This window comes from Myotis myotis, unplaced genomic scaffold, assembly GCF_014108235.1.
Source record: "Myotis myotis isolate mMyoMyo1 unplaced genomic scaffold, mMyoMyo1.p scaffold_m19_p_2, whole genome shotgun sequence".
Taxonomy (NCBI): Eukaryota; Metazoa; Chordata; class Mammalia; order Chiroptera; family Vespertilionidae; genus Myotis; species Myotis myotis.
The window spans coordinates 161,624,805-161,651,357 of record NW_023416324.1 but is presented as its reverse complement, the minus strand read 5'-3'; the positions used below and the strand labels follow the sequence as shown (position 1 = coordinate 161,651,357).

At 45.6% G+C, this 26,553-nt stretch overlaps 1 protein-coding gene across 1 annotated transcript in view; it reads left to right on the top strand.

Annotated features, from left to right (window-relative positions):
* The window catches only part of MUC13 (mucin 13, cell surface associated), a 42,019-nt gene that overhangs the window by 12,263 nt on the left and 3,203 nt on the right, over positions 1–26,553 (top strand). Inside the window, exons 2-9 of the mRNA XM_036348542.1 lie at positions 10,399–10,980; positions 11,601–11,605; positions 14,573–14,686; positions 17,215–17,321; positions 19,286–19,341; positions 20,993–21,156; positions 25,734–25,853; positions 26,190–26,319. Coding sequence (XP_036204435.1) covers positions 10,399–10,980; positions 11,601–11,605; positions 14,573–14,686; positions 17,215–17,321; positions 19,286–19,341; positions 20,993–21,156; positions 25,734–25,853; positions 26,190–26,319 — 1,278 coding nt within the window. The remainder of the gene's footprint in view (positions 1–10,398; positions 10,981–11,600; positions 11,606–14,572; positions 14,687–17,214; positions 17,322–19,285; positions 19,342–20,992; positions 21,157–25,733; positions 25,854–26,189; positions 26,320–26,553) is intronic.

Below are 26,553 nucleotides of genomic sequence, written 5' to 3'. Positions count from 1 at the left end.
TTCTTTTCATCTTTGCCAATAAAAGGTCTTACGATCATGGTATCTAACTGATTCCTGGTACTAAGCAACCTCTCAGGGAATTGCTTTGAGTACATGTCGAAGTTTTGGTGTTTCTTTTTTCAAATTTGCCATAAAGAAAACAGTTTCTGAGAAAGCCAAATCAAAGATTCCTTCTTGAAAGAGACATTTTATAGGTGACTGGGAGCAGCAACAACAAGCAAACAGAATGTTTGGTAAAGATTTTGGGGATGGCTGTTCAAGCCTCGAATACTGAGCTAAACGCCATTGCGCTCTCCCCAGACTGAGTCAGTTTGGGGCGGGGGTGGGGGGGTTCCCAGGAACAGGTGTTTCTCTGAATAAAGCCAACCAGAAAATAACTCAGAGCTCAGCCCACTCCATTTTCTCTTTTACTAGTATGATGTGGCATTTTTTCACGTTGTTGATATTGAGTATTTCTCTTTTACTTCATTTACCTGTTTGCTTCCCCTGCCTCCATATTTTTAAAGGCCCTCTCCTTCAACAGCCACTCAACAATGTGTCCTAGCTCAGTGTTCTCCAAATCTCCGTCAATTTTGTGCCACCCTCAGATTCCTGACAAACTGTACTAATATATACAACAGTCCCCGCCTCATTCACGGTTTCATTTTCCTCTGTTTTATGCACCTGAGGTCAATTGCAATCCACCTAAGAGACCCGGCCAGGGCCACGCCCTGTTCTGAGTAGTGATGAAATCTCCTGCCTCCTGCTCCCTCCCTCCCAGGACAGAAATTGCCCCTTTTATCTGCTCTGTACCAGCACCCCCCTCCCCACATTAGTCACCTAGTAGCTGGCTATGTGATCAGGTCGATTTTCACGTTATCTGAGTGCTTGTGTTCAAGTCACCCTTAGTTTACTTAATAATGACCCCAGGCGCCAGAGTACTGATGCTGCAATCGCCTATGCCCAAGACAGGCCGTGAAGTGCTCCCTTTAAGTGAAAAGGTAAAAGTTCTGGACTTTATAAGGTGAGAAAGAATATATGAGGTTGCTAGGATATATGGTAAGAAAGACTCTCCTATCCATGAGGTTGTGAAAAGGGGGGGAAATTCAGGCTGGTTTTGCTGCCTCACCTCCACATGGCATGGTATGTGCTTAGGAGGGGAAAGGCGTTGCATTTGTGGTGGAAGACGTGAACAGAAAACATGGTGTGACTGACGCCAGCATGTCGCACCAGAAAGCATAACACTGTTATGAGGACTTCCGCACAGGATCCCTGGAGCAAATGACAATGAGCCATTGACTGCAGGGAAGGGATGGTTACACAGGTGCAGGAACAGGTGTGGACTGAAAAATGTGCAAGTTCCGCAAATGAGGACTCTGCCCCGAGCGTCCGGCAGAGCTGCAGTTGGGTAGGGTTTGGCACTACCCGGGGTTTCAGGCACCCCCTGGGGGTCCTGGAACACGTGCCCTGTGGATAAGGGGGAACTACGCTACTGTCTTTACTTTTTCTTCTGTCCTCTTTTTCATGAAATCGACTTATTCCTTTAAGTGAATTTACTTTTAAAATAAACTTTACATCATCACCTCATATAAACCACTCGTTTTCTTTGCCATCAGTAGAAAGTCCCCATAAAGTAAATACAATAAAAATAAAGTGGTATCGGATTCTGGGTGTGCATCTTTGATTACCAAAGGCCCTGTGCCTGAGACCTGCTCTCTCTGCCTCGTAAAGGGAAATAGGGGCATATTCGAGAGACAGGTAAAGCTATGCCAGCAGCAAGTGAGGTTTTCTCCCGGTGTCATCAGAACTAAAGTAAGCTGGAAAGGCCATTGGTTTCCCCTCGGAGTGAATCAGTGTCCTCTACGCTGTGTCCATGGACCACTTGAAATCCAGAGTCGCCGGAGTCTTGTTAAAGCACAGACGGCCCATTCAGTGGGCGCCTTTGAAATGTGCCTCCACGAGGAGTGCCCGAGTCGCGCTGGCACTGCTGGTCTGGGGAACACAGGTCCCGCGCCGCATCCTCTCTCACTTTGGGAATAAGTGGGTTCGGAGAGGCTGACAGGTGCAAACCAGAAACAATTGCAAACCCCAACCAGGGGCAGACTGCTCCCATCTGTGGTTGGCAATTTTCCTCTTAAAGAGCAACAATCCCAGGCCCAGCCCTAGCATCCCTGAGAGCGGTTACACCTCCTGGAACCACTCACTTCCTCGGGAGGGAACCTGAATTACCATTTATAGCTGCCTGAAGAAAGCTTTCTTTCTTTCTTTTTTTTAAAATATATTTTATTGCTTTTTTTACAGAGAGGAAGGGAGAGAGATAGAGTTGGAAACATTGATGAGAGAGAAACACCGATCAGCTGCCTCCTGCACACCTCCCACTGGGGATGTGCCCGCAACCAAGGTACATGCCCTTGACCAGAATCAAACCTGGGACCCTTCAGTCCGCAGGCCGACGCTCTATCCACTGAGCCAAACTGGTTAGGGCCTGAAGAGAGCTTTCTGACATTAGTCAAACCTCCCCAGAACCCCTCCCCCCGCTGCGAGTGGAGGAGGAATTACTGTAGGTGAGAGGTCAACTACTTCCTGGGGAAAGCCCCATCCATATAACTTCTCCAAGAGCTTATTCATTCCGGAAGATAGATGATGATGAGAATTTTTTTTAGAGCTGACTAAACTCAGTGGGGTGATTAGATAACCAGTGGTGGAGTTTTACAAGCCAAGACTCCAAAAGCCCATCCCCGCGCTTTTTAAATGGAACACATCTCCAGTAACCAGAAGCCCATATGGGGGGCATTTAAACCACTGCTGAGCCTCTGACACCCTGGGTGGAGCAGAGGAGAGAAACCCAGGAAGAGAGCTCAACCACACCACTGCCTCCCAGCAGACCCAACCCCGTTCATTTGTCTGCGTTGCCTTCTGCGCCTTGTTTCTATGGGAAACTGGAGTCTGTGTTCTGGACTTACAGCTACAGCTCTAGAATGGAGCTGGGGCTGTGCTAATGAATATGACCCCTTTTCCTCACCCAGGCTCTGAATCATGTAAGAAATAAAAGACTATGACAGACGGAGACAAAATATCGCTCCTTTGGGAGGATGTGGCTTCGGCTTCCTAATGCTGACCCCCTTCCCTCCCAGGCACAACAGTTGTGAGTCCCCAGGTTCCCTCCCCGAAGGGAAAAGGCAGGATCAGAGGTGAATCGTCCCAATGGGTTCTTCTGAAATAATTCACGTCGCCTCTCTCAGGGCAGAGTGAATAAAGCAACGCCCAGAGCCCAGGAGCCTGGCACTCACTGAGTCCCCTCCACGTGGAAGGGCACATGAGCAACAGCACTTTTCCCGGAATGAGAAGCTCTGTGCACCGTGTCTGTAATTTTGCGGTGCTGGTATCAGGTGTGGTCTGGGTTAGGAGGGGCCATAAGAAGGGATGACAGCTGGTCCGTGCTATTAGTGGTTCGCACTATCAGGACTGCCTGACTTGCTTTGAGGCTGAGTTTCCCCAGGTGAGGCCAGGGGCGAGTCAGGAAGGCAGGTGTTTAGCAGGCCTCCGTCCCCTCCTGGTCATCTGCGTTGTATGCTCAGCAGAGAAGTGGTATAGAAAACCAGGGTCAGGGCTGACACGGTTGTAGTATGGTGTCATTGGCAGACATGGCAGTCGCGTGCTGTGGGCATTGCTCCCTTGATTGCCGGGACCCAAGACAAGATGGAGCAGTGGGCTGTTCCTGGTTTAGGAGACAGGAATGGAGACCCTGCATTTGAGACCCTACGCTAATCTTGTGACCTCAGGCCACTTTTTAGATTTTCCTAGATTCCTGGTTAGCTTTTTATAAAGTGAATGTATTAAATGTACATGGTTGAAATGCCATGTAAAAATGGCAAAGGGAGACCATCTATGAAATACATATATAAAGAACTCTTACAATTCAAAAATAAGATGACAAACAACTCCCATTCAAGAGCATATACCTGGGTTGCAGGTTCGATCCTGGCCCCAGCTGGGAGGCGTGTGGGAAGCTACCAGTCAATTTGTCGCTCTCACAGTAATGTTTCTCTTCCCCTCTGCCCCCCCCCCAAAAAAAAGAAAAAGAAAGAAAAAAACGGGGAAATGATTTGAACAAATATTTTACAAGAGATATAAGTGGCTAATAAGCACATGAAAAGATGCTCAATATCATTTGTCACCAGGAGATGCAAATTAAAACCAAAGTGAGATATCATTACATACCCTAGGAATGGTTAATATTAAAAGACTGATAGTGACCAAGTGATGGCAAGGATGGGTGGCAACTGAAATTTGCGGGAATGCAAAATGGCACAACAACTATGGAAAACAGTTTGACGAATTTCTTACAAGTTAAACATATTCCAACCTTATGATGAAGCCATTTTGCTCCTAAGTATTTACCCAAGAGAAATGAAAGCATACATCCGCACAAAGATGTCTACATGAGTATTCATAACATCTTTATTTTGTAATAGTCAAGAAGGAAACAACTCAAATGTCCATCAACAAGTGAATAGATAAACCATGGTACATCCAACATACCTATTATTACTATTAAGAAATAAGAAAAAAACCTATTAATATATTCAACATGAATGAATCTTAAAATAATCATGCTGAGCTAAAGAAGCCAGGTCAAACAGTAAGAACCTCCAAACCCAGTACATCTGTGCAATTGCATTTATATAAAATTCTGAAAATGCAAACCAACCCATCATGACAGAAACCAGATGGGTGGTTCCCTCAGACAGGATGTGTGGGGAAGGATGGACCCAAGAACGCTCAGGGGATCATTAGGATGTTTGAGAACTTGATTACAGTGATAATTTCATGGGTGTATGCACATGCCAACACTTTAAATATATGCAGTTTATTACACATACATTTTATGTCAATAAAGTTATAAAAGAAAGAAAGGAAAGGAAAGTGGAAGAGAGGAGGAAGGAAGGAAGGGAGGAAGGAAGGAAGGGAGGAAGGAAGGAAGAAGGAAGAGAGGAATGGACGAGGGAAGGAAAGAAAGAAGGGCTGATACACACAGTAACATGGAAGAATTTTTCAAAATCATTATACTGAGGGGGAGACGCCAGACATATAGTACATACCATATGACTCCATTGTTTTACAATTCTAGAAAAAGTCAACTGCTCTCTAGTGACAAAAAGCAGATCAATGTTGCCTGGAGTTGGGGGTGGAGAGAGGAATGGACTGTGAAGGGGAAGAGAAAATGTCAGGGTACGATAGAAATGTTCTGCATCTTGAGCGTGATGGTGGCTTCAGATGTATGTGCATCTATCAAACTCATGGGATTTTACAATTTAAATAGATTTACTTATTATGGAAAATTATACCTGCCTCAAAAAAAATTATACCTACCTCAAGAAATGAGTTTCGCCCTAACCGGTTTAGCTCAGTGGATGGAGCATCAGCCTGCGGACTCAAGGGTCCTGGGTTCGATTCCGGTCAAGGGCATGTACCTTGGCTGCGGGCACATTCCCAGTAGGGGGCGTGCAGGAGGCAGCTGATCGATGTTTCTCGCTCATCGATGTTTCTAACTATCTATCCCTCTCCCTTACTCTCTGTAAAAAATCAATAAAATATATTTTAAAAATTTTTAAAAAAGAAATGAGTTTCAAAGGAAAAGAGAAAAGGATTTTTTAAAATAAGGTTTTTGTTTAACTCCTGGTGCCAGGAGTCGCTCAAATTGAGAATAACAGCACAAAACATGGGCCCAAGAGATGTCTTGCATGGGGAAAATATGTAAATGAGCCTCTTAGCATTATAAGAGCCAACCCCAAATCCCATTGTTAAATGGAGACTTTTGGGACAAGAAGAAACTAGCCTCCTATCCTATATAATAAAAACCTAATATGCTAAGTATCCGGTCGTCTGGTTGTCTGTTCAACCAATCAAAGCATAATATGCTAATGAAATGCTACGCTCAACCACTTGCTATGATGTGCACTGACCACCAGGGGGAAGATGCTCAACACAGGAGCTGCCCCCTGGTGGTCAGTGTGCTCCTACAGAGGACTCGCCACTGAGCCAGAAGCCAGGCTCACAGCTGTTGAGCGCAGCGGCGGTGGCGGGAGCCTCTCCTACCTCTGCAGCAGCACTAAGGATGTCCAACTAACCTCGGGCCTAAGCCATCAGTCAGACATCCCCCATGGGCTCCCAGACTGCAAGAGGGCGCAGGCCAGGCTGAGGGACACCGCCCCCCCCCCCCAGTGCACGGATTTTGTGCACCAGGCCTCTAGTGTAATAATATAAAAAATGTTGTGTTTACAAGGTCAGGGCAAAAACAAGGTGATATTGGGTCCATTCCTCAGGCCTGGGCTACCCCCAGGGGGTAGTGGTTCTGGATTTTCAGGAGGAAGGCCTGGACTAAGCAGACCCTCATCCAACTGATAAAGCTGGTTCCTGAAATGCTGTGAGAGGCCAGGGGCTGAGGAGCAGCTGTCAGTACAGGACCCAGGAGGCAGCAACTTGAGCAGTGAACAACCAGGAATGAAGAGAAAATAAACTCACCTGCTTAAAATTTTCCCCTTTTCTACATTGTATTTCCCCCTCCTTGACCTGCCACCCACAAGCCTTTGGTAAACGTAGGTTAAATGCTACAAGTTGATATTCACAATGTTTGAGGATTAATGGGGGCGGGGGTGGGGGGGCGGGCTCTTGCAGGTAGAGTGATCTGTGGAGAACAGTGGGCGCTTGCAGACATGATTTCAAAGTTGCTCGGCGTGACCATCAGGGGGGCCCAGAGCGCTGATCCACACCAAAAGGTGACAAGAGCTAAGCAACAAACAGGCTGGGGAAACGTGGAAGTACTCCTCAGGGATTCTCAAAACTACCGGGGGAAGAAAATGGATCTCCTGCACTCACATGGGGTGAGTAAAGCCAGGCTGTATCATTGGGTATTTTAAGAAATGGTGACCTCCTAAAAGGTGGTAGCTTGGGGACGTTTGGGATATAGAGATACATATCTCTTTATATTCATGTAGACATCTTTGTGTGGATGTATGCTTTCATTTCTCTTGGGTAAATAATTAGGAGCAAAATGGCTTCATCATAAGGTAGGAGGCTCCCCCCTCCCCACCAACCATCCCAACTGTCCTGAGTTATTTTGGACCATGAGATAGAAAAATAGTTCATGAGGCCAGGTTCATCTCTTCCATCTCAGAAGCTCATCTGAGACCTATGGTATATGACCAAACCCTAACGAGTAATTGCTTTTGGCTCATTTGACGTCAGTTAATGGCTGGACTTTGTACCTGAAAGAGAGTTAAATCAGAAGGCAGTTGGGGGAAGATCATTTCCTCCTTGGGTTACCTAGCAAGAAGATCTAAAATGAAAGCCTTCGCTCACGTCTCTCTTCTCACCCTCCTTATTGTAATTTCAGGTAAGGAACATTTAAGTCTTTTAAATTATTTTAACCATGTTTGTTGTCTTTGCGATAGAACCAACAGGCTTCAGCGATGCCCCACAGATGGACTATTCTGTGGATGAAATTTCCTCTCCAAGTGGGCTCAAAGACACAAGGCATTTCAGTCTGTGGTGAAGGAGGATAGAGCAGTAGTACGGAGGCCTCTGGACTAAGATTTGGGGTTCAGTAAACCAGAGATATTCCCAAGGCCAGAGAAGAGTGACTTAGGTTCCCAGGGTCCAGTGCCCTTCCTTTTGGCCCCCAGATGTCATTTGGGTCCCAGTGCAGTGCAGGAAGCAGGTTTAATCCCTGCTTCTGGCATCAAGAGTTTTTTGCCCCCTTACATGTGGGAATTAAATGTTTAGCCCCAGGTAAATCTCTTAATCCCTCTAAGTATTGGTGCACTCTTCTATCAAATGTGTCTCTCATATCTCCATCCCAGGTGCTGTCAGGCACAGGGTAAGCCGTTGATAAATGAGAACAGTAGGAACAGGAGTAGCAGCAGTCACCATGACTGGCTGGTGGGCCATTTTCTGGCCCCTGGAAGAGCAATTGCTTATCTCCTCAACATCTAGGAGTGACTAAGCTGGGACCCGTCAAGGGGAAGAGCCAGATTCTGCCATCTAGGGACTCACAGACCCAGGGGGAATCAGGGAGACTCTCAGCAGTTTTCTATACTCGAGGGTTTAGGAATTGCTTTTTCTCTAAAACTTCTTTTAATCATGTGTTTAACCGATTATCAATGTCAGAGTTCTAAAGACAATTAAGGGTTCTAGAAAACTGATCAATGGATCACTAACCATTTACTAACCCAGTGGTTCTCAACCTTCCTAATGCCGCGACCCTTTAATAGAGTTCCTCATGTGGTGGTGACCCCCAACCATAAAATTATTTTCGTTGCTACTTCAAAACTGTAATTTTGCTACTGTTATGAATCGTAATGTAAATATCTGATGTGCAGGATGTATTTTCATTGTTACAAATTGAACATAATTAAAGCATAGTGATTAATCACAAAGACAATATGTAATTATATATGTGTTTTCTGATGGTCTTAGGCGACCCCTGTGAAAGGGTCGTTCGACCCCCAACGGGGTCATGACCCACAGGTTGAGAACCACTGTACTAACCCATATGTCCAAAGGTGTCTAAGAGTTTTTTTTTAAAAAAAGACAACTTTGATGATCACCATAGCCCTTAGGGCAAAGATCATCTCTGTTCATCTTACTCTTTAAAAAGTTCATGTGTCTGGAATTTTTGGAGTTTTAATAGACACTTAATGAAGTTTTTTATTTCATCATTCTTTAAACACACTCCTCCCCTTCTCTCATACCTGTCAACAGCTTTGCCATGTAATGATAAATTGGGACAATTGCCTTAAACCAGCGGTTCTCAACCTGTGGGTCTTGACCCCTTTGGGGGTCGAACGACCCTTTCACAGGAGTCACCTAAATACATCCTGCATATCAGATATTTACATTACGATTCATAACAGTAGCAAAATTACAGTTATGAAGTAGCAACGAAAATAATTTTATGGTTGGGTCACAACATGAGGAACTGTATTAAAGGGTCACGGCATTAGGAAGGTTGAGAAGCACTGTCTTAAACTGTGAAAAGACAAAGAAGTCCATTTCCAGGTTGTAACAGCGCCACCTGGTGACGGATTGACAGTTCTACAACTACAGGCATAAATGATATTACTCCTTGGTATTCATGAACTCTGTCATATTTTAATAACATTTCCCCAGTTTTATCTGTTTAATTTTTAACTTAATTTAATGTGAGTTTGTGTGTGTGTTTTGAAGAAGTCATATATTTTCGTTTTTAATGTTGTCAACTAAATAGTAAGTCCTCACCTTGTGAATAGGTTCTGCAACTTAAAGCAAAATGATGTATATTGAAACCAGTTTTACATAGGCTAATTGATGCAAACAGAAGTTAAGTTCCTACATCTCATCAACGTTATTGCAAAAAAATGTTGAATGAAACAACATTATTCAAGCACCTCTTGCATTTATTTTTCAGAAAAAAATTAATTGGGTACTAATTACAGCTGACCCTTGAACAACACAGGTTTGACTTTTAAAATCCGAGTATAATTTGAACTCAGGCAGTTCAAACCTGTGTTGTTCAAGGGTCAACTGTTGTATTAAATAACTAGAGGCCCTGTGCACAGATTTTCCTCAGCCTGGCCTGTGCCCTCTCGCAATCCAGGACCCCTCAGGGTATGTCGGAGGCTTGGTGCACAGATTTAGCCCGATCCCCGCAGGCCAGGCCGAGGGACCACACTGGTGAATGAATCCATGCACTGGGCCTCTAGTATGCATATATGATCTTTGGTAAATCTCTTCCCGCCCTTCCTCCTCCCCGCTTCCCTCTGAGATTCATCAGTCTGTTCCATGTTTCCATGCCTGTGTGTTGAGCATCTGCCCTCGGGTGGTCAGTGAGCGTACAGCTACTGTCGAACAGTTGAAAGGTCACTTAGGCTTTTACTAGTCCTATCTAATAAAGAGGGAATATGCTAATTGACCCTTACACCATTGCAAAGATGGCGGTGCTCACAGCCAATAAGGAGGGAATATGCTAATTGACTGCCACACCCTCAAATATGGTGGCACCCACAGCCACAAGATGGCGGCGCCCAGTCCCCTCAGTCTTCCAGGGCCAGCCCAAGGCACAGGCAAGCCTTGGATGGCGGCTGCCCAGCCACCTAAGACCACCTGAGGCTCAGGTAACCAGGGCCGGCTGAGGCTTGCGCTGCCGGCAGTGGCAGCAGCAGAGGTGTGATGGGGCGTCACCTTCCTCTGATCACCAGGTCTCCTGCCTCCTGCCCCTGAGGGCTGCTGGACTGTGAGAGGGGGCAGGCCGGGCTGAGGGACACCCTTCCCCCCATGCACAAATTTTGTGCACCGGGCCTCTAGTGTATATATAGATAGCAACAGTCATTACATAGTTAATGTTCTGCCTTCTGAAACTTGGCATCTTTGTTCTTTCAGCCATCAGCCAAGATACAACCACTGCCACCAATCCAACTCCCGCAACCACTACCACCGCCCCAGCTCCCGCTACCACTACCACCACCCCAGCTCCCGCTACCACTACCACCGCCCCAGCTCCCGCTACCACAACCACCGCCCCAGCTCCCGCTACCACTTCCACCCCCCCAGCTCCCGCAACCACTACCACCTCCCCAGCTCCCGCTACCACTACCACCGCCCCAGCTCCCGCTACCACTACCACCGCCCCAGCTCCCGCAACCACTACCACCGCCCCAGCTCCCGCTACCACTACCACCGCCCCAGCTCCCGCTACCACTACCACCGCCCCAGCTCCCGCAACCACTACCACCGCCCCAGCTCCCGCTACCACTACCACCGCCCCAGCTCCCGCTACCACTACCACCGCCCCAGCTCCCGCTATCACTACCACCGCCCCAGCTCCCGCTACCACTACCACCGCCCCAGCTCCCGCAACCACTACCACCGCCCCAGCTCCCGCTACCACTACCACCGCCCCAGCTCCCGCAACCACTACCACCACCACGATAGCACCTACTTCCAGCAGTGTCAATTCACCAGGTAAGAACAACTCCTTCAAAGACACCTCACTGAGGAGTCAGCATTGTGGAGGGTGGCAGGCAAGTATGTTCTGCTGGGATAGGGAAGTGGTTATAGAGACTCAAGCTTTCCTTGGATAAGAACCCTTGGAATTCAAAAGTCTGAGTCACAGCAGCTAGTAGTGATGGCCGAGGCCCTAAAAAATTACCCACAGTTCCCTTCTGTTCTCCTTTCCTTACTGCCCATCCTACCTCAAGCTATTTGCCAGATGTGGAATATTTTTATAAATTTAGACTTTATGAAAGGCATTTCTCTAACTGCCCCATCCCTAGGGGTTTTCAAAAATAGTTTCAGCTTCTCTGTGAAGGCCAGGTCCAAATAAGCACCAATGCTTCACACTCTCCCTCCCCACTAAGCGCCCCCCCCCCCCCCGAAACCCTGCTAGCTCCTTTATCTAAGGAAGGAGTCAGCTCTACCCTTATTCCTTCTCAGGTGTTATTGAAAAATGGGACAGGTTATGATGGTGGCCAATCATAATCAGGAGTTTGAGCCAATTTGTGGAATTTGAGCCCGAGGGATAAAAAGCCAAGCAACAGCAGTGCTCACACAGCCCTAGACATGACCGGGGCCATTGTCCAAAGGCCAGGTGTGCTGGGAATACTGTCTAAGAGTTGACCTCAAGCCAAAGTTATTGAAACAAACCACCTGACTCATTTCCCAAAGCTTGGTCCAGCATAGGGGTGAGCAGACTTTATCGATAAAGGCAAACTAGTAAATATTTTACCTTTTGTGGGTCACAACAGGGTCTTCCTTGCAACTACTCCACTCTGCCATTTTGACATAGAAGCAGTTATAGTCACTATACAAAGGAATGAGCCTGGCAGTGCACCAATAAAACTTTAAGAACAGAAAATTGACCAGATTTGGCTCATGAGTCATCGTTTGTCAGCCCCTGGTCTAAAAGAATCCTCAAACCTAGGCTTGAAGGGTCTGGATAAACCCTGTTGCTCTCAGATAGGGAAACAGAGGCCTCGAGGAGGCAGCCACTTACCCCAGGTCACAGAACAAGCTGAGTCTCCCTACACTCACGTCTTTCGGCTTCCCCAGTGTTCTCTGGTAGATCTAAAATAAACGGTGATTAAGCAAATGGAGCCTTTATGTACGACCTGGCTCCCAGACTTTCGTGTTTGGAGGGGCCACTAGTTGTGGAAAAAGAAGCTTAGACAGGGTAAAAGTATAGTCAGTAAAAACTAAATCTCCCTCCTGTCCTAAATCCTTAGGATCCAGGTTTCTAGTTTCCTTTCCCAGAGGCCAGTTCCATGGCCAATTTCTTGTGTCTCCTCTATAGATAATCTATACAAATATAAACATACATATTTGTGTGTTTTTGTGTATTCTCCCCCCTTTTTTTCATATGTTTTTATTGATTTTAGAGAGAGAGAAAGGGAGAGGGAGAGAGGTAGAAACATCAATGATGTGAAGGAATCTTCGATTGGCTGCCTCCCGTGTGCTCCATACTGGGGATGGAGCCCGCAATCCAGGCATATACCCTGACCCAGGGCATTGAACCAGTGGCCTCTTAGTTCATGGGTGGATGCTCAAACCACTGAGCCACACCGGCTGGGTGTGCATTCCCCCTTTTAATCACAAAAAAGAGCATGTTATACACATTGTACCTTATATGTAGATTTTTTTTTAAAAGCTATATCCACCTAAAGGCTCATAAGCAATCAGACAACTCTGAAGGTTGTCAGACACTTAATTTATTCAGAATCATTTCATTTGAAGAGATGAATAAAATGGCCAGCCAAGATCATCATTTGGCCACTGACCTAACTTTCTTCCTTGGATTCCATCTGATCTCTGGAGATAAAAAAAGATGCCTCACCCAGCCTGGTCTGGGGTCCCAGCCAGCAGTGCAGAAAACAACTGCAATATTATCCTAACCATTTATTCAAGTCATCCACTCAGAAAGCCAGAGGGTGGAGTGTCATTTCATCAATTCCTCTTAGAATGGTCACTGACTTAATCCACATTCTCCCCTTAACATTCCCATCTTTTCATTATTGCCGGGGTTCTTGTCCCAGCATCAAGAAGGGTTCAGGAATCTGGAGAAGGCTGTGTGTAGATGTTATAGGAACCCAGAGACTAATAAAGAGTCCGGAGACGAGATATAATTTTGAAAGGCATTGGGGGTCAGAGGAGCTTAGCTAAAGGAGCTAAGATCCAAGATCTTAAGTCTAAGGTCTTAGGTTCTCTCCGTCCCCAGGACCCCGTGGTTTTTATTAACACAACTTGTCCTGAGGCGAGGCAGAGATATACAAATTCAAAGGGTCAGGGTTTAGTACAGAGTCCATGTCAGAATGGAGGAATTAGCCTACGGCTGTTCAGGTGTTTGGCCAGTAGGAGGCAATAACATGTAGATTAAAATGCCTTTTAGCTGTCTGGCAGCCACAATCAGTTTCCTATTCAGGTTTGGGGAAATGCCTTCAGCCATTTCCAACAGGTGACTGACTACATTTGTGACTCAACCCTGTTGAGTCCCCAAGTCTCATCAACCTTTTGATGAAACTCTTGAAATTATGACACGCTGGAGCTGGTCTCCGGCACATTATGGATCTGTATATCATGTATGCTAACCAGAAGATAGCATCTAGTTTCTTTTTGGAGCTTCTTGCCTGTTCATCCCTATAATACAGTTACTTATACCTTCTTTAAAATATATTCTTTCTGTAATTTGAAAGAAGATATGTACCCCCTATGTTCATAGCAGCTTTATTTACAATAGCTGAGACCTGGAAACAGCTCAAGTGCCCATCAGTAGATGAGTGGATAAAAAAGCTGTGGTACATTTACACAATGGGATACTACTCTGCTGTACAAAGGAAGAAAATGTCACCCTTTTCGACAGCAGGGATGGACTTGGAGAACCTTATGCTAAGTGAAATAAGCCAGCCAGAGAAAGACAAGTAGCACATGATTTCACTCATATTTTGACTTGAATTAACAAACTGAACTACCAAGCAGACTAGAGCCAGACTCATAGATAGAAAGTAGGCAGACAGCTGGGGTGGAAGGGTGTTGAAGGGACTGAGCAAAAAAGAAAAAAAAAAGAGAGAGAGAGAGAGAGACAACTCAAGGACATGGACAACAGTGTGGTGATTGCCGGTGGGGGTGGGGGTGGGGGTGGAAGAGAACATAGAGATAAATGGTGATGGCAAAATAAAATACACTTTTAAAAATATGATGATTTCTATAAAATAGTTTGGGGAGCCCTATCTGGTGTTAGAGGGTCAGACACCAAGGTTCCTGAGGTTCCTTGAGGTGCAGGGATTCCTGGCTCCTGGGAATTAGAAGACTGCTCTGAGCACAGTCTTGCCACCAAGCTCTGACCTTTACTGTTCACAAGCACCTGTTCCAGACTTTCAGCCACAAGCTCCCTAGACACATAAGAAAATATGTATTTGTTTCTGACTCCTCTCAGGGTGTGCCCTGGAATAACACAACCAAGGAATAGAAGGTTCCCAGGAGGGAGGCATGAAAATGTAAAAGTATGTTTCTGGGTGTTATTTGTTGTTCTGTGGATTTTTCACCTCTTTCTATTCCATCTCAGGTCTTTGCAAAGAAGATTCCTGTGGCAGTGATGCTTCGTGTGTGGGTCTGAATAACTCATACTTTTGCCTGTGTATTGATGGGTATTACTATAATTCTTCCAAATGCAATAAAGGTGAGTTATAAAGGATGAACCATGGAGAGCTGTACCTCATACCTAAAGTGGAATAGGCCCTAGCCGGTTTGGCTCAGTGGATAGAGCCTCGGCCTGTGGACCCAAGGGTCCCAGGTTCGATTCTGATCAAGGGCACATGCCTGGGTTGCGGGCTTGGCCCAACGTGCAGGAGGCAGCCAATCCATGATTCCCTCTCATCATTGATGTTTCTATCTCTCTCTTCTTCTCCCTTCCTCTCTGAAATCAATAAAAATATAGTAAATAATTAATTAATTAAAGTGGAATCAAAAACTTAAAATAATGGCAAGAGAGCTTCCAGGATACGAGAGGAAGAGGAACATTTGGAGGCAACAAAGGCCAGTAAACTACAAAGATGGCTCCTGCCTTTGTCTCTGTGGAACCAAGTGTGGGAGGAAATGGGCAGTCAGGTTGGTGGGCTGGTCCTGAGGTCTGGGAGTGGATGTGTCCCTTCACTTTTCCTGTCCAAGGGAACAGTGCCATGAGGACACAATGGGAATGACAGGTGTCGAAGGCCCTGAAAAGGTACAACAACTGCACAAAGTAGTGCTGGCGTGTGGGGACCCTGCGGCAGAATGAGGGGAAGTGCTTAAGACCACGTGTTCAGACAGGCCTGGTTGGTTCTCTGCCATAGGATTTGCTGGCTCCATAATAGCAAACCCCATTTTTAGAGACTTCAGAGCCTCTCGGGTCTAGAAATGGACACTAGAGCAAACGGCCATAAACTTGACATAACACCTTTTTGGTTAGATCAGCTGGGTGCTGTGAAGTTTCCAAGGCTGTTTCCTGTAATAAACTTCTATTTTTCATGAATGAGAAATCCCCCCCTTGCCAGAGTAGATCAATTGTATAGAAAACAAATGCATAGTATTGGCCACAGGGATTAGAGGTATTTCAAAATTCGAAAGGATGTTATTTTTCATGCTAATAATCTTATTTCTAGGGATTATCTCTAAGTCAATGACCCCAAATATAGAGAGGCATGGACATGAATATGTTCATTGCAACCTCCCCCCTTTTAAATAATTAGAAGTGCTAAAAAACAAAAATGATTACATCAATGAAGGGAACATATATTTCACAGAATACTATGCAGCTTTAAAAAATAATAGCTATAAAGACCAGGTAATGATTTGGGAAAATGTTTAAAATGCTTATTATTTAATAACTAGAGGCTCGGTGCACAAAATTCATGCACTGGGGGGGGGGGAGGGGGGCTCGTCAGCCCGGCCTGCATCCTCTCTAATCTTGGATGTCCCTCTCACAATCTGGGACCGCTGGCTCCTAACCACTTGCCTGCCTGCCTGCCTGATCATCCCTAACCACTTCTGCCTGCCAGCCTGATCACCCCCTAATTCGTCCTCTGCTGGCCTGATCACTCCCTAACTGGCCCCCTGCTGGCCTGGTTGCCCCCTAACTGCTTGCTCCCCTGCAGGCCTTATTGCCCCCTAACTGCTTGCTCTCCTGCCAGCCTGATCACCCCCTAACCACCTCTGCCTCGGCTCCCACCACCATGGCTTTGTCCGGAAGGAAGTTGAAGATGTCTGGTGGACCCGGTCCAATTAGCATATTACCCTTTTATTAGTATATATATAAGTAAAGAAGATTAATGCTATAAATTTGGAATTATAATGATATAAACTATGCATAGGAAAAAAAGGAACTGGAGGAAATATAGATTTCCCTGCTATCTGAAAGCAGAGCTTTCCACTAAAACCTTTTGTACACCGAAATGGTGTAAAATGAAGAAGCAATTACCTTAGGAGACATCCTGCTAACACAGCACAAAATACACAGAGATAAAGCGCAGACACAGTGCAGAGCTATGGCTGTTTGGTGCTGGGATGCTGAGGGGTGTTTCTAGGGAAGGAGCTGGTGGGCCACTCTCACTGCTCAGGGTGTGAGCTGCCTCTATAGCAGCTTGCTGCAAAATGCTGAATGCTGATGGTTGCTCAGTGGTTAGAGCACCGGCCCGTGGACTGAAGGGTCACAGGTTTGATTCCGGTCAAGGCCACATACCTTGGTTGCAGGCTTGATCCCCCAGCTCCGAACCGATGTGTGTCTCTCTCACATCGATGTTTCTCTCTGTGTGTCTCTCCCCCTCCTTTCCACTCTCTCTAAAAATCAATGGAAAAGAAATACCCTCAGGTGAGGATTAAAAAATTAATTAATTACTTACAACGCTGAACACTATTTTTGATTTTCACCTTTTTTTATAAAAGCAAAAATCCTCAGGGTTTTTTTTGGTTCACGAAACAGGTCCTGATGTAGGCCTTTCGTCAAAGTGAAGTAGAATAAAGCGCCCTTTTGCAAAGTTGGGGATACCTTATACCAAAATGGAAATGGCTGTGTTAGGCTGGGTGGGATTTGGGGTAACATTTATCGCATTTCCAGGCTTCCTGTCACAGCATCATATAATGCTTAGAATTCTTTTAAAGTATGTTTTTAAACAACATGAAAATGACCCTCTTTAAATTAAACATTACAGAAAGATTCTGCTTGAATTTCAGGAAAGGTTTTCCCTGGAACAATTAAAGTAAAGGTATCAGAAACAACTGGCTTGGAAAATGAAAAGTCGCCGGCCTATGAAAAGTTATACATGCAAATTAGAAAATTCGTAAGTGTTTCCCAACCTTCCTTCCTGTATAACACTGAGTCGCAGAGCAGAGGGCTGATACTCAGGTGGAACAGCTGTCCCAGTAGTTGTTCAAGCAGCGAAATGCACTCGGACTGGTCGGTGAACAGCAGCTGACCTGAGTCCCTGGAACCTTCCTCGGGCACTGGGCCTCCCCATGGTCCTCGCCCCAGCCATGCCACTCCGGTCGTTACATAAGCTCTTAGAATGTTTTTAAATGAGCAGGTAAATATAATGATGTTTTAAAATGAATTATTTCCACAGAATTGAACAGAAAACCTTTAAAGATGTTCCTTTTTTTTTCTCATTCCAATTTGCATACATTTCTGAGCTAGTGTGAGTTTTTTAATACCTGGAAGAGGAGCTCCATCTGAAGGCGCATCTGGTCCGCTTCCTCCCTCTTGTCAAAAATGCCAGGGTGCACAATTGCTCCTTTCCATTGTGGTATCGTGAGCGGCTGTGCCCACGCGAGATCTCCATGCCAGAACCACAGGCGTGGGGCCTGCAGGGGCTTGCAGAGGGCATCCAGCCAGTGTTTCCCAAAGTGTAGCAAGACATTACCGTAAAAACTAAGGTCTTATTCTATGACAATGTCTTTCCATTCGGAATTACATCATTATGAAAGAGTTTTGTTATTAGAATTGATAACATATAAAAAAAGATTATCCAAACGAGTTTACAGATTGTACAGTGAGAACTGGTGCCCAGGATGGAACAGCTGGTGCCTGGCACTGCTGGGATAAAACCCCGGCTGCCCTGGCCCCGGTCATGCCCCTGTGCCCAACGGGCCAGCTGCCCATGTCGTCTCCTCTTATTCTGGATCCACGTTCCCATTTGCCGGCCTGGATGAAAATCAGTACATTGAAGAAGGCAGCGTCAAGGTGCTCCTCCTCCCAGGGGGCCCTGGATTTTCTCGTGTGCCTTTACCCAGCACTGGCCACTATGGCCACCAAAAGGCCCCTCCAGCTCCAGAGACCAGTTTAGGGACTTGGTCTCAGTCAGGTCTTGATGGTCCCAGGGGCACCAGGAAGGGGAGAGAGAGTTCTTTTCATTTCCAAGAGGCTGTGAATCCAAAAGGGATGTGCCAGAACTCCCTTGCAACTCTGAGAGATAGGAAAATAGAGACAAGTTCCTTTCTGCAGGGTCCTCTCAGCAGACTTGGTAGCTGGGGCAGTCCCAGCTCAGACCTTGAGAAGTCTCCCAGGATCCATTGTTTTACCCAGCTGGACCCAAATGGCTAGTCCCTGATTTGGAGTTGCCCTGTTGCATGCGGGACCTGGCATTGTATGTGTAATACTTCTAATTCTCCAAAGAGGCCTCTGGGAGAGAGAATACTCTGGTGCCTATTTTGTGGATTAGGCAGTCAAGGACCGGGAAAGTGAAGGAGCCCTCTGAAGGTCACCAGGCTGATGAGGGAGAAGGTTGGGATTTGAACCCAGATCTGCCTGACCTCAGACCTGCCTTCTCCTCACTTGCTGGCTCTGTTGTGCAGTGGCGGCCAGGCAGGCCTGATTGGATAGCGCCTGCCTTCTTATCCCCTGGTGCACTTGCCTTGCAGACAACTGAAGAAGTGTTCCATAGGTGAATTGATGCGTGTATGGAGCAGGCAGATACGTCTAATAAATACGCAAAACTTTACCGTGACTTTAAAAAGACAAACCTAATAAGTTAGTCACCTTAATTTTTAAGAGTATGACCATTGACTTTGCTTTTTTAGGTTTCCAACTTTTTCTTGGATAACCCTGACTTATATTACATTCTTACCATTTTACAGCAAACATTACTGAAAGGTGTTAGAGAGCATATCAAGAATAAATAATTTCTGCAGTGAACCATGTGTATTTATATACAGGAGTTTAGAAATGTATGTATGTTAAAACCTAGATACAGTATCACTTTCCCTGCCTCTTGGTAGCTGTTACTAAATTTGTTCTTCTCTGCCACAGTTTGCAGATGCATTTAAAAATCCTGATTATGGACAGACTGTGATTCATAGAGTAAGGTAAGGCTGCTATGGACCGGTGGGGTACTTTGGTGTGCGTTTGCTTGACTTCTCATCTTCTCTTGAGTTCCCTGTGCAGCACTAAGGCCGCCAGTGGGAAGTCACACGTCAGGAAGAGGTAGTCAGCCTGATGTCACACTGACCTTGGTGTGGCTGGGCAGACTGTACCCTGAGGCCAGCAAGATGCTGTCTGTGATTGGCTCTTTAGCAATTTGCATGCATGGTCCAGGGCATCACCTGGATCCGTTTGTTTGGTTTGACCCCTTGGCTACAAACCACACCTGGTCAATCCCCGGAATGTGCATTCCAGGGGCTAGGAAAAGAATGAATGGCTCATGGTCATCTCTTCCCTCATATGGGGGAAGTGAGGGAGACAACACCCAAATCCCACCAGTGGCTGCTGAAGAACCAGTACTGAGCTCTTCCTGCAGTAAAAACAAGCACTTATTGAGCACATCAATATGCAGTGACCAGTGTTGAGGGCTATTTAGGGACACAAAGAGGCAAAGGGGTCTCAAGAAGTTAGCGGTTCTGTATCAGCCTTCTCGGAAGCACATTCACTCCCAGGTGCTGCAGCCCTAGGAAAGAATGCTCTAAGACAGCAGTTCTCAACCTGCGGGTCGCGACCCCTTTGGCGGTCAAATGACCCTTTCACAGGGGTCGCCTAAGACCATCCTGCTTATCAGATATTTACATTACGATTCATAACAGTAGCAACATTACAGTTATGAAGTAGCAATGAAAATAATTTTATGGTTGGGGGTCACCACAACATGAGGAACTGTATTTAAAGGGCCAGAAGGTTGAGAACCACTGCTCTAGGATGAATGAAGTTGTGCAGGAAAAGCAGCCCTAATGAATCCATATTTTATGCTTTGACTATCACATCTATCTTTATAAGCTTTGTCAATTCTTTGTGGAATAAGATACAGTGTATATTTATGCATGTAATTCAGAGAAAGCCTCCTGAAGTTGGTGAGTTTTGAGCTGATGGTAAATGAGGGGCAAGTGTGATTGGCAGCCAGGAGACCAGAAGGCAGACTAAGGGCAGGCACAGTGGCGCGTGGCAAGGGGCAGGCAGCAGGCAGAGAGGCGGGTCCCTGACACAGAGGCTCTGAGCTGGAAGTTCACAGGGGATGGCTGCTGGAGGGCTGGCCCCGTTCCAGGCCTTTGCTTTGGTTTAGTGGACAACAGGGAGTTCCTGCTTGTAGCATGACTGGATAACACAGGAATAGTGGGGAGGGATGGCTTCAGACAAATCTGAATCCTGGCCATGGCGCTTCCTGGCTGCATGGATGGGCAGTTGTTTGAACCTCTCTGAACTTGGGTTACCTCATCTGTATACCTGGGACCATCTGGTTAGTCCCAGGCTCCTAGATTCTAAAAATGATTGTCCACAATTTTTCTCAGGATCCTCCAATGGGATATTGCTTTAGCCATAGGTTTCCTCTGAACACACATTGAGCAGAAAACTCTGGGCCTATAAATTGCTACCTTATTGCAACCCCAGCCTCCTTATTAGGCCCCTAACTATGGCTGTATCTGTGCATCAGGAAGGGAACTGGGAGACTTGGTTGGACAGGAAGTTCAAAGACCAATCTGTGGATGCTTGTGTTCACGTCCTCAAGTGGTGAATTCATTTCATTTTCAGAACATCTGCTCCAGCAAGATCTGAAATGCGTGCTGGTGACAAGCTGGTTGATGTAACAGTAGTAAACCTTTTTGCAGAAACTTCAGAAGAAAATGAGACGACCGTATCTAACGCAATTAATAAAGCAGTTGCAAGCAACCCTAATACCTTTTCAGACTATACTAGTAAGTATGAAATAATTTTATTCAAAATTTACCTGAACATCCACCTACCCTTTTGTAAACTTTCTCATTATATGTAAGAAGGGGGCAAGAGGAATTGAATAACTGAATCTATAGATCTCCAAGAATGGACTTTCCACTAGTCCATTCTTACTCCCTTTCTTCTCTCACTTGCTTTCTACTCCTTCCTAACTATCTCTCAACTCCTCAAACTGACCAGTTTGTTTCTCTTTTTGGAAGGTAGCCTTGAACAAATAGTCTCTGGACAGGGAAAGAGGAAGCAAGGTGAAACAAGAGGGCTTTATTCCAAGTTATAGCTTTCCAAAAGGCAGTGGTTCTCAACCTTCCTAATGCCGTGACCCTTTAATACAGTTCCTCATGTTGTGGTGACCCCCAACCATAAAATTATTTTCGTTGCTACTTCATAACTGTAATTTTGCTACTGTTATGAATCGTAATGTAAATATCTGATATGCAGGATGTATTTTCATTGTTCGCGACCCACAGGCTGAGAACCGCTGGATTAGAGAAATTTTACCTATTCTGCTTCCCTTTTAGGCAGATACACAAACTCATAGCCTTGCTGTAACAATTCACTTTTGCTGTGTTACAAACCACCCCAAAACTTAGCGGCCTATTTATTTATTGCAATGCCATCATTCTGTGGGTCAGAACTTGGGCTGGGTCCAGCCGAGCAGGTCTGCTGATCTATGCCAGGCGTGGCTGATCTCTGCTGGGCTCACTTTAAGCAATTGCTGTTAGCTGCTGGGTGGGTCAGCTGGGGGCTGACTGATCTAAGGTGGTTCAGCTGGATGGTTTGTCTCTGCTCCACATGGTCTCTCATCCTTCAGCAGGCTAGTCCTAAAGAGTTTCAAAAGCAGCGAGAGGGTGTCTCAAAGCATAGGTATTTCTCAAGTTTCTGCTTATGGCACATTTATAGCTGTCGTGATGGCCAAAGCAATTCACATGGCCAAGAGCAGTGTGTCAGGCCCTAGCAAAGGGCATGGGTCCAGGAAGGCATGAGTAAACTGACACTATTACAGCAGTCATCAGAAGTTCCCCATCTCAGAGAGCCAGCTACGGTGGAAGCATTGTACAACTGATTCTCAGTCCTGGCTGCCAAGTCCAAACGCGTCTGCCAAGGCACAGTTGGTTTGTCTGCAGCATTTGACACGGGTACTTTCCCGTCCTGAGGTCCTCTTCTCCCTGCGCCCCACCCCCCACCCCATCATACTCCCGATTCCCTTCCTGGCTCCCCCGTCCTTTTCTTCGATGTTTCTAAAACTCTTTAGTCTCTTACAATGTTTACTCTTTAATGATTGTGACCTCCTTGACCTAGGGTCCCAAACTTCTCTTTCTGAAAATATAAATAAATCCTGTTCATTTATAGCGTTCCAGCACCTCTTCTCAAAGACCCTCACTATTCTCTCAGGACCTGGAGTGTAAATGCTCTATGATAAGACATTTAAATTCTACTGGAAGAGATGGGGGCTCCTACTACTGTTTGCTCTCCTTGGGCTGCAGTCCCGACAGCCATGTCCATTCAACTCTTTCCATCTAAGTGTCATTTTCTGGCAGGGAGACTGGAGAGAATAGTTGGGAGCCGTTCTGTTTGTCCTATGTTAGCCATCAACATTACACCAAACAGGCTGGCCTCTCCTTGAGCCCCTATAGCATGGAAAACACATAACACACACACACACACACACACACACACACACACACACACACACACCCCTCCATTCGTTTACCCATTTTCCCACTTCATCCCTTTGCCCTTTGTTGCTGGATTTTGTTGTTGTTTTGGGTTTGGTTATTGAGCTCTTTGGGGGCTCTCGCCTTTCTCTCACACTTTTAATATTCTGTCTTTGGTTTGGGACCTTCTTTCCATATTTTCTATGTCTCATTTGACAGCTTCCTGTGCAAACCATGCCAGTTTCTATTCCCTGACCCTCTCCCCACATTTTTTTTTTTACAGCTCATTTAGCAACTGCACAGTTAGAATTACATTTTCAGAATTGAATTCGTCTTTCAGGGTCTCGTGCCACAGAGTTACACCTTTTCCCTTCTGAACATTCCAATTTTTACTCCGTCAAAGTCATACTCCTCTCTCTGGCTATCACTTCGTTCTTGTATTCCAAGGGACCCATCACTTCTACCTGCCCATCGATTTCTCCTTGGGCCAGAATTCGGTGCAGAGTAGCAATTCAGGCCGTCCCAACCCCTACTCCCTGGAAGATGAAATTGTCAGCAAGGCAAGATGAACCTTTGCATACACTCTGCTTTTGGCTAGATGAGACTTCTAGCAAGTGCGAGGAAGCCGGGGGTCCCCATCAGCATGGAGACTGGCCATGCAGAGTGGTTGCCAGCTGAAAATAAGCCGTGCATTCTTCAAGATAAAGTTGGGGTCCCCTGTGTAATTCTCTCGGTTGGGCTCTCCTCTGTAACCGCCTTGGCTTGAAGCCCTGGCACACTTGAAACCATTTGACCTTGGCTGGAGAATTGCTCTCTCTTGACAACTCCTCTCAACATCTCTCCCCTCTGAGACCAGGCATGCGCTCTTACATATATTAACAAATTACCAAAGGATGCCAGTTAGACGTGGCCACAGCAGCCTGTACGCCCAGCAAAGGGAAGTGAGAGGCTCAGAACTTTTAGGGCAGCGGTTCTCAACCTGTGGGTCGCGACCCCTTTGGGTGTCAAACGACTCTTTGTGACACAGGGGTCTCCTAAATACATCCTGCATATCAGATATTTACATTACGATTCATAACAGTAGCAAAATTACAGTTATGAAGTAGCAACGAAAATAATTTTATGGCTGGGGGCCACCACATCATGAGGAACTGTATTAAAGGGTCACGGCATTAGGAAGGTTGAGAACCACTGTTTTAGGGGGAAACACCTTTTTCTGCTTCCTGCCTCTGCTGCAAAGACAGGGTCTGCCTTCTGTGTCAAAAGTTGTAGAATCTTTTTCTCTAGACTTTTAATCGGAGGCATTTTTAAATAGCATGAAGGAAGGTTTGTTACAGGTCTGGGATGTTTGGAAGAGAGTATCCACATAACTGTTCTACCTCCTGTTCTCTCCCCCTAGTCTAGTCTCAGACTCATCTTTTTATTCCAAATGCTTTCCAACCTGCTTCTAGAGTAACATTCTTTTAAAATCTATTTTTCAGCTACAGTTGACATACAATATTATATTAGTTTCAAGTGTACAGCATAGTGATTCGACATTTATATGCCTTACAAAGTGATCACCCTGATAAGTCTAGTACCCATCTACCACCATACAGTTACTACAGTGTTATTGACTATGTTCCCTGTGCTGTACTGTACATCCCTGTGACTATTTTTATAACTGGTGATTTGCACTTCTTAATCCCTTTGTCTTTTTCATCCACTCCCTCATTCTCCCTCCCATCTGGTAATCATCAATTTGTCCTCTGTACCTATGAGTTTGTTTCTGTTTGTTTATTTTGTTTTTCAGATTTCACATATACATGAAATTATATGGTATTTCTCTTTCTGATTTATCTTACTTGGCAAAATATCCTCTAGGACCTATATATATCCATGTTGTCATATATGGCAAGATTTCATTCTTTTTTATGGCTGAGTGATATTCTAATATATATATATATATATATATATATATATATATATATATATATAATCACCTCTTTACCCATTCTAGACTAACATTCTTCAAAGATTGTTTTTTCACACCTTGCTCCTGCTCAGAATCTACCAATGGATTCTCAGGCTTATGGGATAAAAGTCCTGGTCCTTAGCCTGGCATTCAAACCCTGCTACACCTATGAATGAACAAAAGAATGATTATTTGTTGAGACTCCGACAGTGGGCGTGCACTTACATTAGCTCATTCAGTTCTCACAACAATCATGTGAAGTAAGAATTACTCGCCCCATTTTACAGATTGAGGGAACTTGGACCCACCAAAAATCAAATGATTGAACAGAGAGAGCCCATAGCCAAGAGCCCCAATGGCACAGCCAAGAATTTTCTATTTCTTCCCCTTTACCACACTGCCTTTCCCCTACCCACATACAACACCACTACTCCCTAACAAGAATTCTTTGCTTCTGCTCATGCCTTGTTTACTCTACTTAGAAAGATTTTGCCTCTCCTCTGACTGTTCAAATCTTCCCTATCTTTCAAGGCAGCCCAATTCCCATCTCCATGATGTTACCTTTAGTAACTTGAGCCCCTAATGTCCCATTGTACTTAAAGTCTGGATTATGAGTTGCTTGAAACAACTCTCTGTGGATTCAAACATGTAATTCTACCAAGATGGGACCCAAAAGTTATATAGCTACTGTGTCCCTCGCCCAGCATCGAGCGAGGTACAAAAGGAATCTTGAACTGGAACATAATTGCACTGCTTTCGATGGAATTAATTTGAATTGAATAATGTAAGGAAATCGTCATGGAAGAGAGGATTGGGGAGTTGGGTTTTAGAATCCCAGATTTTCATTTGTTAAATCCCCAAACTTATTAAAAGGCAATTATAACAACAGTTATAACAACAAATATATTTTGGAATTATCTGTGCCCCTCAGAGCAAAATCGGTGTGAGTTCTATGGGTGTGTAAATGAGCAAGACGACTGCAGTGATATCTTACAGTGCAAGTGCAAACCGGGGCTGTCAAGACCCAACCCACAGACGGCTCTGTGTCTTGGTAAGTGTTCCACCTGCTTCTAAATGTTCTGCACAACGCCTGCCCTCCCTGCTTTCACATTTGCAAAACACAAACTTTACTGCTCAAGGGTCCAGGTGCATCTCAGGTTCTGAGGGCTGTGACATTTGGCTCTAGACACATGACTGAAGCAGGGGCTTGGCTGAGAGCTGGTGTGGCAGCCCATGGGCAGCTTCTCAGGGCACACCGTGTGCACAGCCCAGGGGCACCTCATTTTGCCGCGAAAAAGAAATGTGAAAAATTGTATTCTGTGACGTATCACTTTGGGGCTAAAGAGGTTGGTTCTGAAGATGACCCAGAATTCACTCTGTTTTGAAGCTTTGGGTCCAAAGTGTCCTGATACCTGCAAAGCAGAGTACAACATGCAGTGCCTGGTGCAGAGCGGTGGGAGCCTTGACTGCGTGTGCCTGCCGGGCTACCAGAGGGACGCCAAGGGGAGCTGCCAAGCGTAAGAGAAACCACTCCCTTCTTATCCTGCCATGGCTGGAGCTGGTTAGGGGGTAAAGGATAAGGATAGAGCTTATGCAACATGGCTTAGGGTCAGAAAGCTGGTATCCTGGCGTCAGTCAGTAGGTATAGAGCATCATCATCATCATCATCACCATTGTTGTCTTCAGTAGTTTCTGACACTTCTGTGTGCTGGGAGCCACACTAGGGATACCTCTCACACAACAGCACCATC